Below are 12,830 nucleotides of genomic sequence, written 5' to 3' on the forward strand. Positions count from 1 at the left end.
ATTTTATATATAATTGAGGGACCAAAATGCTACTCCCTCTAAATAAAATTATTGAATCTATCTATAACTGAATATGTCTAAGAACAAAGAACAGAAACGTGTTTTTGGTACAGCCAACCGACAAGCCGACTTGGACCGACCAATCTCACACGTCATTTCTGAACCACCCACGTTGTTTCTTTTTCTCCATTTTCCCATTTGCCACGTGTACATCTCCAACGGCTAGTTTTTTTCTCCCACATATTTAAGCACATAGATGAAAAAACAAATCCATTTGACATCTCAAATTACAATACTTATCTTTTAAAATTATTAAAACCTCAAAACAAAAACAGTAGACAACTGTCTTTTACATATAAACAAAAATCGACCCATTTCAACGATTAGTACAATTGTACAAGGTTAATAATTGTTGCTTCAATCTCAATCTACTACTGCTATTACCTTCGAATTATTACAACAAGGTATGTATCTAATTTTTAAATACTCTGTTGCTTACCCACTTGGCTTAAATTTACTACCTTGATTTTACTGGTTTGATTTTATTTTTTTCAAAAAAAAAAAATTGTTGGGTTTTTAGGGTTTTGCTGTTTAGTCAATTTGTGAAGTTGGGTTTTTTTTTTTTTTGATATTTTATTCATTTGGGATTGGATTTTGAATAATCCTGATTGAGTTAATTGACTATCTTTATTTGAAAGATTGATCTTTTAAAAAAAAATTGGTTGGGTTTTCTGGGTTTTGCTGTTTAATTCATTTGCTAAGTTGGATTTTTTTTTAATTTAATTTAAGTTTTTGATAGTTTATTGATTTGGGGTTGGATTTTGGATAATACTGATTGGTTTTAATTGTCTGATTTGGTGTAAAAATCAAAACTTGCAGTTTGGTTTTCTGTGAAAAAGTTCAAGAAAATGGTAATGGGAAAGATGTACTATATGAAAAGATCAATTTTTTTTAATAATTTGGTTGCTTTTTCCAGTTGCTTGGTTGGGTTTTTTTTTTTTTTTTTTTGATAGTTTATTCATTTGGGGTTTGATTTTGAATAATACCAAATGGTTTAATTTTCTGATTTGGTGGAAAAATCAGATCTTGCAGTTGGGTTTACTGTGAAAAATAAAATGGCAATAGGGAAGACATATGAAAAGATAATTTTTTTATATATAATTTGGGTGGTTTTACTGTTTAGTCCATTTGATTAGTTGGGTTTTGTGGTGTTTTGATAGTGTATTCATTTGGGGTTGGATTTTGGATAATACTGATTGGTTTTGTTCTCTATTTTGGTTGCAAAAAAATACAGATCTTGAAGTTGAGTTTTCAGTGAAAAAAGTTGAAGAAAATGGCAATGTTGAAGAAATGTGAAAATCTGGAATTTGGGCTTGTGAGAAGTACCTCATTTGGGAGGAAAAGAGTTTGTTTGCCTAATATTGAGGATCTTGATTTCATTTCCACAACACCTAAGAAGAAAATTTGCAGACAAAATTCATTTTCCAGTTTTGTGAAGTCCCCTCTTGAAGCCTTGCCTCAAGATATCCTGGTTAGTACAGAAATAAAAAAATTCTTTTACTTACTGTATTTAAATTAGCCAGAGGGTTTTTCGAAACAATCTCCTTACCTTCCAAGGTAGAGGTAAGGTGTGCGTACACTTTAACCTCCCCAGATCTCACATTGTGGGATTTCACTGGGTATGTTGTTGTTGTACTTAAATTCATGTGTTTTTCAATTCATTTGCTATTTACTGGAATGGATTATTGAAAAAGATGTGTTTTTGTGCCCATTGTGCAGATAAGGATAGTGTGTGGAGTTGATCATGATGATTTAAAGAGGCTGTTTCATGTATCAAAACCAATTAGAGAAGCGGTAAGCATTAATTGTTTGGATTTTTTCATTTTTGTCCGTTGGCCGAAATTATTTACGGTGCTAGTCAAAATATACAAGACCTATACACTGATTATGAATGGTATTTGTATATTTTGTCTACACAATATGTATATTTATACTTAATATACAAAATCTATACATTCGCGGTCTATTATTCTTTCGAGTGGTCCAATCATGTAGTTATCCTTAATTGTTATTGAAGTGCTATTACACTATAATTGAGAAAAAGTTTGATTGGATTTAAGTATTGATGAGTTTTGTGGTTTGTTTGGTGAATGAACAGACATTGGTTGCAAAAAGATGGCATTTTGAATATAGTACACCAAGAAAGACTGTTGGTTTTAAGAATGCTACTGATTTGGAGAATTTGAGTGAGTATAATGATGCTGAAGTGCCAAACGCTCCGAGGCAAATGAAATTTCCGAGGTCTCGATTAAGCCGGAAGAAACTGGCTGACATATCTGTAGCCTTGTTCACATCAGATGGCGAAGAAAATTGGCCACGGAGAGAGTTATTTATGCAAATGGACACCGAGATATAGATCTCGTATCGGATTCTTTATTGGTGCTGCAACAACAGCAGCAACAACTACGCTTTCAATCTCAAGCGAGTTGGGGTCGGAATCCTCATTGTTCAGTCGCTCCATTTAAACCCGTCTAAGGGACAAATTCTTTATAGGTATTGTTGTAGAAATCATAGTATAAAAAAGAAGCGCTTGATTTGATAATGCTTATCAAATTTCAGCTGCTTTGTGTACATGTTACAACAATCTTTACAAGCCACATTGTTCTTCAACACTTCCATTGAAGATTGGGTGTCTTGTTGTATTTCTTTGTACTTGTAGAGAGAGGTTGATTTAGGGATTTTGCTTTGTATATAGGCATCTGGTCTATTGTGGTATGATTTGTTAAGTTAAATGAATAAATATGTATTCCACTTTCATTCAAACTTGTTTGCAATTTGGATATGTTCCGGATTCTTGTTCATTTTCACATTCTTGTCTAGCTAGTCATTAGATCAGGATATGGATAATAGTGAAGATGATGCAATGTAATCTTTTAAGAAATAGAAGATTGATGAATCTAATTTTTTAAATAACACTGGATGAAAGGATATGGATATGAGTGAAGAGATGCAGTGTAATCTTTTAAGAAATAGAAGATTGATGAATGTAATTTTTAAATTAAACATTGGATGAAAGGATAAGTACAAGAAAAAGACAAGAACAGATCTATCAGATCTTTTTCTTCCACTTCTTCTCATTAGTTGGACAAAATTAAAGAAAAAATTCAGCCAATTGAATATACATGAACACATGACAGTAATTTAAAAACATACATGAACACATGACTATGAAGAAACATAATCCATCTGTGTATCTTGCCATATCTTGGTCACCTACCTTAGCTTGCCATTACATGTACTGTTTGGAAAGTCACTAATACCCATGTGTTTGATTATACACAAGATTACATTTGTCGTCCAAATCATCCACTGTAGCTCAACTTTGGCTTATGATCTTATGACACAGCCGAGTGTTATTGTCCTAATTTTCTTGTCATTTACTTTTTCTTGAAGGAAGGCAAAACATTTACCATAATTAATATCACAATCCTCTATGTTTAGGGGAGAACTATTTTCGCAATATCTTTATATTCTCTTTTATGTTGAATTATTTATATTGTAGGTCAAGTGACCAAATCATATTAGTTTTTTTTTTTTTTTGGATATGTTTCTCTTTTATCGTTTGATTTATCATTGCTAAGGTTTTCTTTATTAGCTTTCACATGACACCTGATTGTCTCGATCTCAATACAGAGGAGGCAAATGTAATGACTACTTCCATTGCTTAGAAGATTACTGACTGAAGCCAATGTAATAGTGATGGTTGTTTCTGCTTTGACACTCCTTTAATGGCATAAAGAGTGGGATTTAGAGGGCAATTGATCTATGTTTCAGTTTTACATTTTGAGCTATTGGCTTTGGAGGAAGGTTTAGCTAGAGCTTGAGAAATGAGACGAGAAATGATTTTATTAGAATCACTCATTGAATTTTGTCAAGGGAGATATCTTAGGCTTCCACTCAAAATAGTTGAAGACTGCAACTTTTGCGTAGGAGACCCGTTGATGTGCATTGTGAAACAAGTGTAGGGAGAAGAAAAACAAGGTCGCTAATTTCAAGCGAGTTGGGGTCGGCCATATCCCTCACTGTTGAGTCGCTCCATTTAATACCGTCTAAGGGACAAATCCTTTATAGGTATTGTTGTAGAAATCATAGTATAAAAAAGAAGCATTTGATTTGAAAATGCTTATCAAATTTCAGCTGCTTGTTTAGCGTACATGTCACAACAATCTTTACCACCCATTGTTCTTCAACACTTTCATTGAAGATGTGGTAGCTTGTTTGTATTTGTTTGTACTTGTAGAGAGGTTGATTTAGGGATTTTGGTTGTATATAGGAATCTGGTTTATTGTGGTAAGATTTGCTTAGTGAAATGAATAATTATGTATTCCACTTTCATTCAAACTTGTTTGCAATTTGGATATGTTCCTGATTTGTTGTTCTCTTTTCATTTACCTAAATATTTTTGTTACGTGAATGCCAACATTCCTGTCTAGTTAGTCATTTAGATGAGGATATGGATAATAGTGAAGGGGTACTATGTAATCTTTTAAGAAATTGAAAATTGACGAATGTAATTTTTTTAATGAACACTTGATGAAAGGATAAGTGTACAAGAAAAAGACAAGAACAGATCTATCAGAGCTTTTTCTTTAACTTCGTCTCATTAGTTGGACAAAACTAAACATAAAAAATTGAGCTAATGAAAAAATACATGTTCACATGACAGAAATTAAAAAATATACATGAACACATGACACTAATGAAGAAACAGATTCTATCTATATGTCCTGCCATATCTTGGTCACCTACCTTTCTTGCTATTACATGTACTCTTTCGAAAGTCAGTAATACCCATGTGTTTGACAATACGTAAGATTACAATTGTTGTCTAAATCATCAACTGTATTACAATTTTAGCTTATAATCTTATCTTGACACAGTCGAGGAGGCAAAGATAACGACTACTTCCATTGCTTAGGATATTATCCCTCTTACTGATTGAAGCCAAATTAATACTGATTGTTGTTTCTACTTTGATTATTTGGTACATAAGTGACATAAATTGAGCTTAAATGTAGAAAATTGTCAATGAGGATTCATATAGCCGGCCTCAACATTTGGGATTGAGGCGTAATTGTTGTTGTTGTTGGTTGTTTCTGCTTTGACCCTCCTTTAACGGCATGAAGAGTGGGATCTAGAGGGAAATTGATCTATGCTTCTGTTTTATATTTTGAGCTATTTTCTTTGAAGTTTGAAGGAAGGTTTAGCTAGAGCTTGAGAATTGATATGAGAAACAATTCTATTAAAATCATCATTAGATGTTGTCAATTTTATTTAAGGAGGGACTTAGGCCTCCACTCAAAAATAGTTGTAGACTGCAACTTTTTGCTGAAAAACCTGTCAATATGCATCTTGAAACAAGTCTAGGGAAGGAAAAAAAAAGGTTGCTGATACAATGATCTGCTTAGGAAGGTTTTCTGAATTTGGTAGTACTAAAAATTTTGGGGTTGGATTGGTTGATGACACATAATTATCGTGAAAGATTTAATTGTTCATTACTTCATAGTCGATCAAACAAATGTGTTTTGCAAATGCAAGTTGGAAAGGAAATTGATATTATGTTCATTTTTCCTCTTTATTCCTTTCAATATAGGAGAGCATTAGTGAACATAATTATTCAATATATGAGCATTAGTGAACATAATCATTCAATGTAGGAGTATTAGTGAACATAACCGCCCTGCAACCGTACCACCCCGTTACCATCCCTTAAAAAAGGCTAAAATTATAGCTGGAAATCAGATTCATCCCATTGAAGGACAGCAGAATCCAAATTCTGTTCTCTCTTTAGCTTGTCTTTCAAGAACCAATCACATAACCTCCCAGCATTTAGTTCCTCAATTGTACAACCTTCTTGCTCTGCTATCACTCTTAATAAATTGAGTGATGAAATCTGTACAAAGAAAATTGTACCAATTATTTTACAATAATATAGGAGCCTCTCCTTTTAGAAATTTCAACAAAATTATGTCTCATCATACTCTTTTTTCCCAGTTGTTCGAATTTATCTTGGGATTTTTAAGCTATGCATCAGTTTTACGAAATTTAGCCTGTATAATCACTGTATATACACTAAATATACACTGGCTACAGTTACTATTCATCGGGGTCGGATGCAACATATTAGGTTGAACCCCTATCTTTCGACGCAGAGCATAAATTTATGTGTAAAGATTTATTAAAATTACAATAAACAGTAGACATGAACTCATAACTTTGAAAATAAAATGGTTCATTGTTAATAATCTTAAAAGATTGAATCTAGAAAATTTAAATCCTGAATCCGCCTCTGCTATTCATTATAACTTGACCATATTAACACCCTCCCCCCAACCACCACTCACAAAAAAAAAAAAAAAAAAAAGATATACAAGTTTAGTTTTTGTGCATAATAGTGTATAACTTTTTTATACCAATGACATCAATAGTATGCAGGGGTAGAGCCACGTGGAACCAGAGGGTTCAAATAATATCCCTTCCTAAAAACAGATTACTTTTAACAACTGTATATTACAAGCAAAAATAATAAAATAATTACAAGGGTTAGAATCCCTTTGACTTGAAGTAGAATCGTGATCTAGCCTATTTCTATAAAAGGCGAATTTCCTTAATTAAAATTTTGACTCCGTCTTTGGCAACATGTTACTGACAATAACAGTTAAACATAATTTGATAATATAGCAAATCACATGCTAGAACAAACTAAAATGAGCTAAATCACTTAAAAATTAATTATCCTGTCAATGTACATAAGTTAAATCCGTAACGTACCGTCAATCGACATAGAAAGCGTTCATGAGTGCTGAGGCCAGACACTTCGACAAGGCCAGCTTCTTCTAGTGTCAAGAAACTACGCCTTTCACTACTTGCTCTCACTGCTAAGCCTTGCATTTGCTTTCTTCTATTAGCAACTTGTAATGGTTCTGCAAGATAATTAGCATTTGCATTTCTATATTTGGAACTTATTAATGAAGGTACTAATTGATGGCAATTTTCTCCATAAGTTTTGAGCACATTCATCGTTTGGATAAATGGAAACAAAAATTGTGTTTATTTCTTCAATGGTTTCACCAAGTTATCTTTGTGGCTTTCTTTTTGTGTGGTTTAAAATTGTGATACATATTTTGGATGCTTCTGTCTAAATTTGGGCTATCAAACACCCAAGTCAGGCCCAATAATTTTTCTGAATGGGTAAGTTCGTAACATTTTTTTGCACGGATGGCCTTCAAAGGCGATGGTCTTTAATTTTTGGCCTTCACTTAAAAAAGTGGCCGAAAATACTCAGAGGTTTTAGGTTAAAATCCCACTCAGTCAAAAAAATAAAAATCGCAAGGCAATTCTTCGCGAAAAGTCTGCATTACGGCAATTTTTTTTCTCTCTGCTGGAATTCTACAAAAGTTAAGCCTTAAGGCCTAACTTTTCCCCGAATAGGCCTAATTTTGCAACGAAACTATGCCTTATGATTTTTTTTTATTTTTATTGAGCCAGGGTTCGAATGCAAAACTTTGAGATATTTTAGGCGAAGGACAAAAATTAAAGACCATCCCCCAAATAAGGTCAATCGTGCAGATTGCCCAGTTCGTAAAGACATACTAGGCCCAATTCTAATATGCTTTTTTCCCGTTTCGTTTATATCTCTTTGAGAATCGGTTTTAGGACAGAGCTAATTGCATTAATGTTAGAACACTTTTAGGAATCGTTTAGTAATGCAAGTATTAAGGTAGGGATTAGTAACACGGGCTTGTAGGATTATAACAGGTGACATGTCTTATGAAAATCTTTGAGGATTGTAAGTTATCTAACAATGTAAAGTTCATTACTGTGTGACAATATATATAACTTAAAGGAAAATTTGAGAGACCTACCCTCACATTTTGCTTCGTTTAACTGCCTCCCCTCTTGTTTGCAATATTACGGCTACCTCCCCTATTTTAATTTTTTTGTAACAACTATTTTATTCTAAAAATAGTATTACAAAAAAGTTAAAATAGGGGAGATAGCCGTAATATTGTAAACGTGAGGAGAGGTCAGTGAAACGAAGCAAAACGTGAGGGGAGGTCTATGAAATTTTTGCTAACTTAAACTCTATCACATAATAACGACCATTTTCTGGGTAATAACAAAAGGGATTCTTCTGCAAATTCAATTGCTTAATTATAACTCCATTTATTAAAGAAATAGCTGAAACCAAGTATATACCAGTTTCTGGAGATGTTCGACGTGGCATGGTTCTAAAAAGCATTGCATGTTCATATTTTTCTATTGGAAGTGCAGTTCTTTTAACATGAAAAAGTTATTGCAGTCAAATCCCTTATAATAAAACACAATTTTTTAAATAATCAGAAGTAATTTGCACGGTTTCCTTGGCCAATTAGATTCTAGGTGTGTGACAGAGTTGCTAAATCTTGCCACTGTCTTGAAAATTATTTAATTATTTTATTAACGTGTCATCAGGTTAGTGGATATATGGTAAAAATCTTCTTGGATGATGAAAGTTTGATTATTCACTCAGTTTTGTTTAATATTTGATAGTCTCGTGAAAATACTCGATCATTCCAGAAATGTCAACCATAGTTTACTGGAAAATTCTCGAAATATTTGACACCATTAAATCCATTAATATAATGCTAAGAGAGGGTCAAGTAAATCGATCAAAAGCCCTAAAATATGGCAAGAGCACATGATTTGTAAATTGTGTGTAAATAAGTTTTACGCCATCAATTTAGGAGTAATGATAATTTGTTATGTACCATCAGTAAAATGATATTGATTAGATACAAATTATCAATGTATATAATTTAAATTCTCATGTGAATATTATCCCCAACTCTACATGAATTGCATGGTCAGATGTATACATGTATGCGTGACCTTGCTCTAAAATATTACTGTCAATGCTATTGGTACACCAGTCCTATATAATACGTAAACAATTAGCCTGGATTTGTTAAAATAGAATCAACAAAATGCCATCCACTAATACTTTTGGATCTCATATCTAAAAATAGCTATTGGACCCTTATCAAAACCAATTTCTTTTCAAAGAAAAATCCATTGCTGTAGAAATAATCGAGGGTTTGTTGGAGAAAACGAACAACTCACAATAGAATATCAAAACACACACTATCATTTGATGATAAATCCACCTAAACTGCACACATCCTCAGCTCATCAATTTTAGAACGTATACAGAGGCGGATTTAGAATTCAAATTTTATGGGTTCTGAGTTTTTAAAACAACGACCTCATGAAGTGTTAGTAACTTGGTCCTGAATTTAATTTTCGTACATAGTTAGTGACTTTTATAATAGATAAATAGGATCTGAGCCGATGATATTAAATTCTGTCGAATCCGTATATTCAAGACTACATCGCCCTTAACGTAAGCTAACAATTTTAGCAATCATGTACAAGCAAACTGTAAGGTTTGGACAAGTTGTTACCAATTCAAGTATACAGATGTAAGCATTCGTTAAATTATGAGTATTATATCGATTTTTTTTTATAAAGTATCACACCTACTGTGCAAATCTGGACAAGGAGTTATCCGTTTGAGTATATGAGATTATGAGTTCGTTAAATTTAATATACTAATCGCATAATCAGCGTTCTAAACTTCATTTTTTAACTTTAAAAATCCTTTCAGACACCAAACACTGAGACATTAGCCTAAGATTGTGGCATTTTTCAATGTGATTAGCATATCATAAGGTTATGTGTTTGTCAGTAAAAGCTTCTTGTGAAAATAATAATACTGCACACCCTTATGGGTGCCATGACCTCATATATATATAGGAATAATATTTACATATTACATAAATACCCCTAGGTATCCTCTATTACACCCCCTCAAACTGTGCGGGGGAAACTACGCGCAGGTTGGACCGTAAATATTCAAAGCGTTGACTGGACAAGTTCTTCGTGAAGATATCAGCCAACTGGTGCTGAGTTGGTACATAGCGAACTACCAGATCACCATGAGCAACACGCTCTCGTACAAAATGATAGTCAATCCGAATATGCTTACTACGATCATGTTGAACTGGATTCACTGCTAAATACGTCGCTGAAACATTATCACAATAAAGTGTAACAGGAGAACGGATCATCAAGCCCAACTCTGCTAACAGAGAGCGGATCCAAAGAGTGTCTTGGACCGTGTATGCAACTGCCCGGTACTCTGCCTCGGTGGACGACTTGGACACCGTCGGTTGTTTCTTCGCACACCAAGAAATGAGGCTGTCCCCATAAAAGATCGCATAACCCGTGGTAGACCTGCAACTATCGCGACAGCCAGCCCAATCGGCATCTGAGTAAGCTACCATAATTGAAGATTGCCTGCAAGGACGTAACCACAAACCAAAATCTGTTGTACCAACCAAGTACCTATAGACACGCTTAACAGCCAACAAGTGAGATGTACGAGGAGCATGCATAAACTGAGAAACCAAGTGCACAATATATGTAATATCAGGTCTAGTCATGGTCAAGTATTGCAAGGCCCCTACCATACTACGGTACTCACTAGGATCAGACAATAACTCATCATCGGTGAGAGACAAAGTGGTACGACTGGGAAGAGGAGTACGTACGGGCTTAGCCGTATGAAGGTTGAATTTACGAAGAAGATCCTTAACATACTTGTGTTGACATAAAAATAAGCCACAAGACTTACGCACGGCTTGCACCCCAAGAAAGAAATGCAAATTCCCCAAATCTTTCATAGCAAACTCCTTGGCCAAAACGGAAATAAACTTGGTAATTAAAGGAGTAGAATTTCCCGTAAGAATGATATCATCAACATATAAAAGAAGATAAACAATGAATTTTCCCTTACGAAAAATGAAGAGAGAATTATCGGATTGTGCACAAAAGAAGCCCTGCTGCAACAAGAAACTACTAAACCGATGATACCAAGCTCTTGGAGCTTGTTTAAGACCATAGATAGACTTTCGGAGACGACAAACATGATCAGGAAAATCAGGGTGAACAAATCCCTTAGGTTGTTCCATATACACTTCCTCTAACAGTGTCCCATGTAAGAAGGCATTCTTAACATCCAATTGCCTAATAACCCAACCAAAAGAAATAGCAAGAGTTAAAACCAACCGAACAGTAGTTGATTTCACAACAGGGCTAAAAGTCTTAGTGTAATCTACACCAGGTTTTTGATGCATTCCACGAGCAACCAGACGAGCCTTAGGCCGAACCACATTACCATGCTCATCGCATTTTAGCGTATAAACCCATTTTGTACTAACCAAGTTTTTATTAGAATTAAATGGTACTAAGTCCCAAGTATGATTAGTGAGCATTGCATTAAACTCCTCGGCCATGGCTTGGCGCCACTTTGGCACTTTATTAGCTTGGGAGAAACAAGTCGGTTCTTTTTCATACTCAAGAGTGTTAAGGTTCAATAGAGTATTTGGTTTGAAAATTCCATCTTTAGCTCGGGTCCGCATTGCATGAACATTGGTAGAGGATGGTGGAACAAAGATGCCACCCAAAGGAGAGGCGACAGGCTGGTGGTCGACGGTATCAGAAGGAACAAAAATGGGCTGCTGAAGTTAGGGTTCGGAAGAAGACACAAGCGGGGAAGACGACCCAGCAAGGTATTGGCTAGGTGGGACTTGTGGACTGGGCTGCAAAGGTGGACTAGGATGTGACAATGCCAGAGGAGACGGAGGAGATGGCTGCTGCAGTGGAGTAGAAAGCGGAGGTGGACTAAGATGACCACAAGATGGGCTGGACAACGACGGCGAACTAGGGGATGGGTTAGACGGACTGGTGCGATCGGAAACAGAGTGGTCACCAACGGAAATGGTGGGAGCCACATTCGTCGGGGATTGGGAGAAAGATAAAAGGGAAGGGTCTGAATCACTAGTCCCAATGACTCTGGATGGTTGACTCGACACTAAGGTGCGATATGGATAGACGGACTCATGAAATCCAACATCCCGACTCACATATACCCGACCCGTAAGTGGATCCAAACACCTATAACCCTTATAACCGGGAGCATAACCAATGAAAACACATGACACTGACCGAGGAGCTAACTTGTTGGATGGTTTAATAGGAAAATTAGGAAAACACTGACTGCCAAAGACACGTAGGAAATTATAATCTGGAACCCGTTTAAATAATGTCTCATAAGGTTATACACCATGCAAAACTGGAGTGGGCAATCGATTTATTATATAAGTGGTTGTATAAGCAGCATCGACCCATAATTGAGCAGGTAGTGAGGCTGCAATGAGCATTGTTCGGGCTAACTCAATGATATGTCGATGTTTGCGTTCGGCTACTCCATTTTGTGCCTGGGTGTCTGGGCATGATTTTCGAAAGGAAATACCATTATGTAAAAAATGGTTAATTAAAGGACCATTATCAAACTCACGCCCTCCATCACTCTGAAAATGTTTTAGTTTTGTATCAAATAAATTCTCAACTAACTTTTGAAAGAAAACAAAATGTTGGTAAACATCGGACTTTCGTTTTAAAGGATAAATCCAAGAGTAGCGAGAATAATCATCCACAAAACAAACATAATATTTGTATCCAAGATGTGATGCAATAGTAGATTGCCATAAATCAGAATGAACAATTTGCAAAGGTTTATCACACGAATGAATGACATCTTTAAACGGAAGACGATGAGATTTTCCTAAACGGCATGGAACACAGTCATGAATAAAACTAGTTGCACAAACAATAGCTTTATTTTTCCTAAGTGTGTCTAGAACTCTATCTCCACAGTGACCAAGTCG

General features: G+C 35.1%; 2 protein-coding genes across 2 annotated transcripts; one reads left to right on the top strand and one right to left on the bottom strand.

Moving 5' to 3' along the window:
* The first annotated feature begins 261 nt into the window (after nt 1–261).
* On the top strand, nt 262–2,823 carry LOC132631640 (F-box protein SKIP27-like). The gene is made up of 4 exons (XM_060347299.1): nt 262–464; nt 1,295–1,531; nt 1,780–1,854; nt 2,159–2,823. The coding sequence occupies exons 2-4, from the start codon at nt 1,334–1,336 to the stop codon at nt 2,414–2,416; spliced, it is 531 nt and encodes a 176-aa protein (XP_060203282.1). The 5' UTR covers nt 262–464; nt 1,295–1,333; the 3' UTR covers nt 2,417–2,823.
* A 2,837-nt stretch (nt 2,824–5,660) lies between these two features.
* On the bottom strand, nt 5,661–7,142 carry LOC132627368 (uncharacterized). The gene is made up of 2 exons (XM_060342718.1): nt 6,832–7,142; nt 5,661–5,953 (listed from the first exon to the last, which is right to left on the bottom strand). The coding sequence occupies exons 1-2, from the start codon at nt 7,078–7,080 to the stop codon at nt 5,786–5,788; spliced, it is 417 nt and encodes a 138-aa protein (XP_060198701.1). The 5' UTR covers nt 7,081–7,142; the 3' UTR covers nt 5,661–5,785.
* Between the last annotated feature and the right edge of the window lie 5,688 nt (nt 7,143–12,830).

Source organism: Lycium barbarum, chromosome 1 (assembly GCF_019175385.1).
Source record: "Lycium barbarum isolate Lr01 chromosome 1, ASM1917538v2, whole genome shotgun sequence".
Lineage (NCBI taxonomy): Eukaryota > Viridiplantae > Streptophyta > Magnoliopsida > Solanales > Solanaceae > Lycium > Lycium barbarum.

Bases quoted from the DNA above. Each gene is read 5' to 3' on its own strand.
- LOC132631640 (XM_060347299.1), top strand. From the start codon at position 1,334: ATGGCAATGTTGAAGAAATGTGAAAATCTGGAATTTGGGCTTGTGAGA. The intron at 1,532-1,779 runs GTTAGTACAGAA...CCCATTGTGCAG, and splicing joins CCTTGCCTCAAGATATCCTG to ATAAGGATAGTGTGTGGAGT. The intron at 1,855-2,158 runs GTAAGCATTAAT...GTGAATGAACAG, and splicing joins CAAAACCAATTAGAGAAGCG to ACATTGGTTGCAAAAAGATG.
- LOC132627368 (XM_060342718.1), bottom strand. From the start codon at position 7,080: ATGAATGTGCTCAAAACTTATGGAGAAAATTGCCATCAATTAGTACCT. The intron at 5,954-6,831 runs GTACGTTACGGA...TTCTTTGTACAG, and splicing joins GCTTTCTATGTCGATTGACG to ATTTCATCACTCAATTTATT.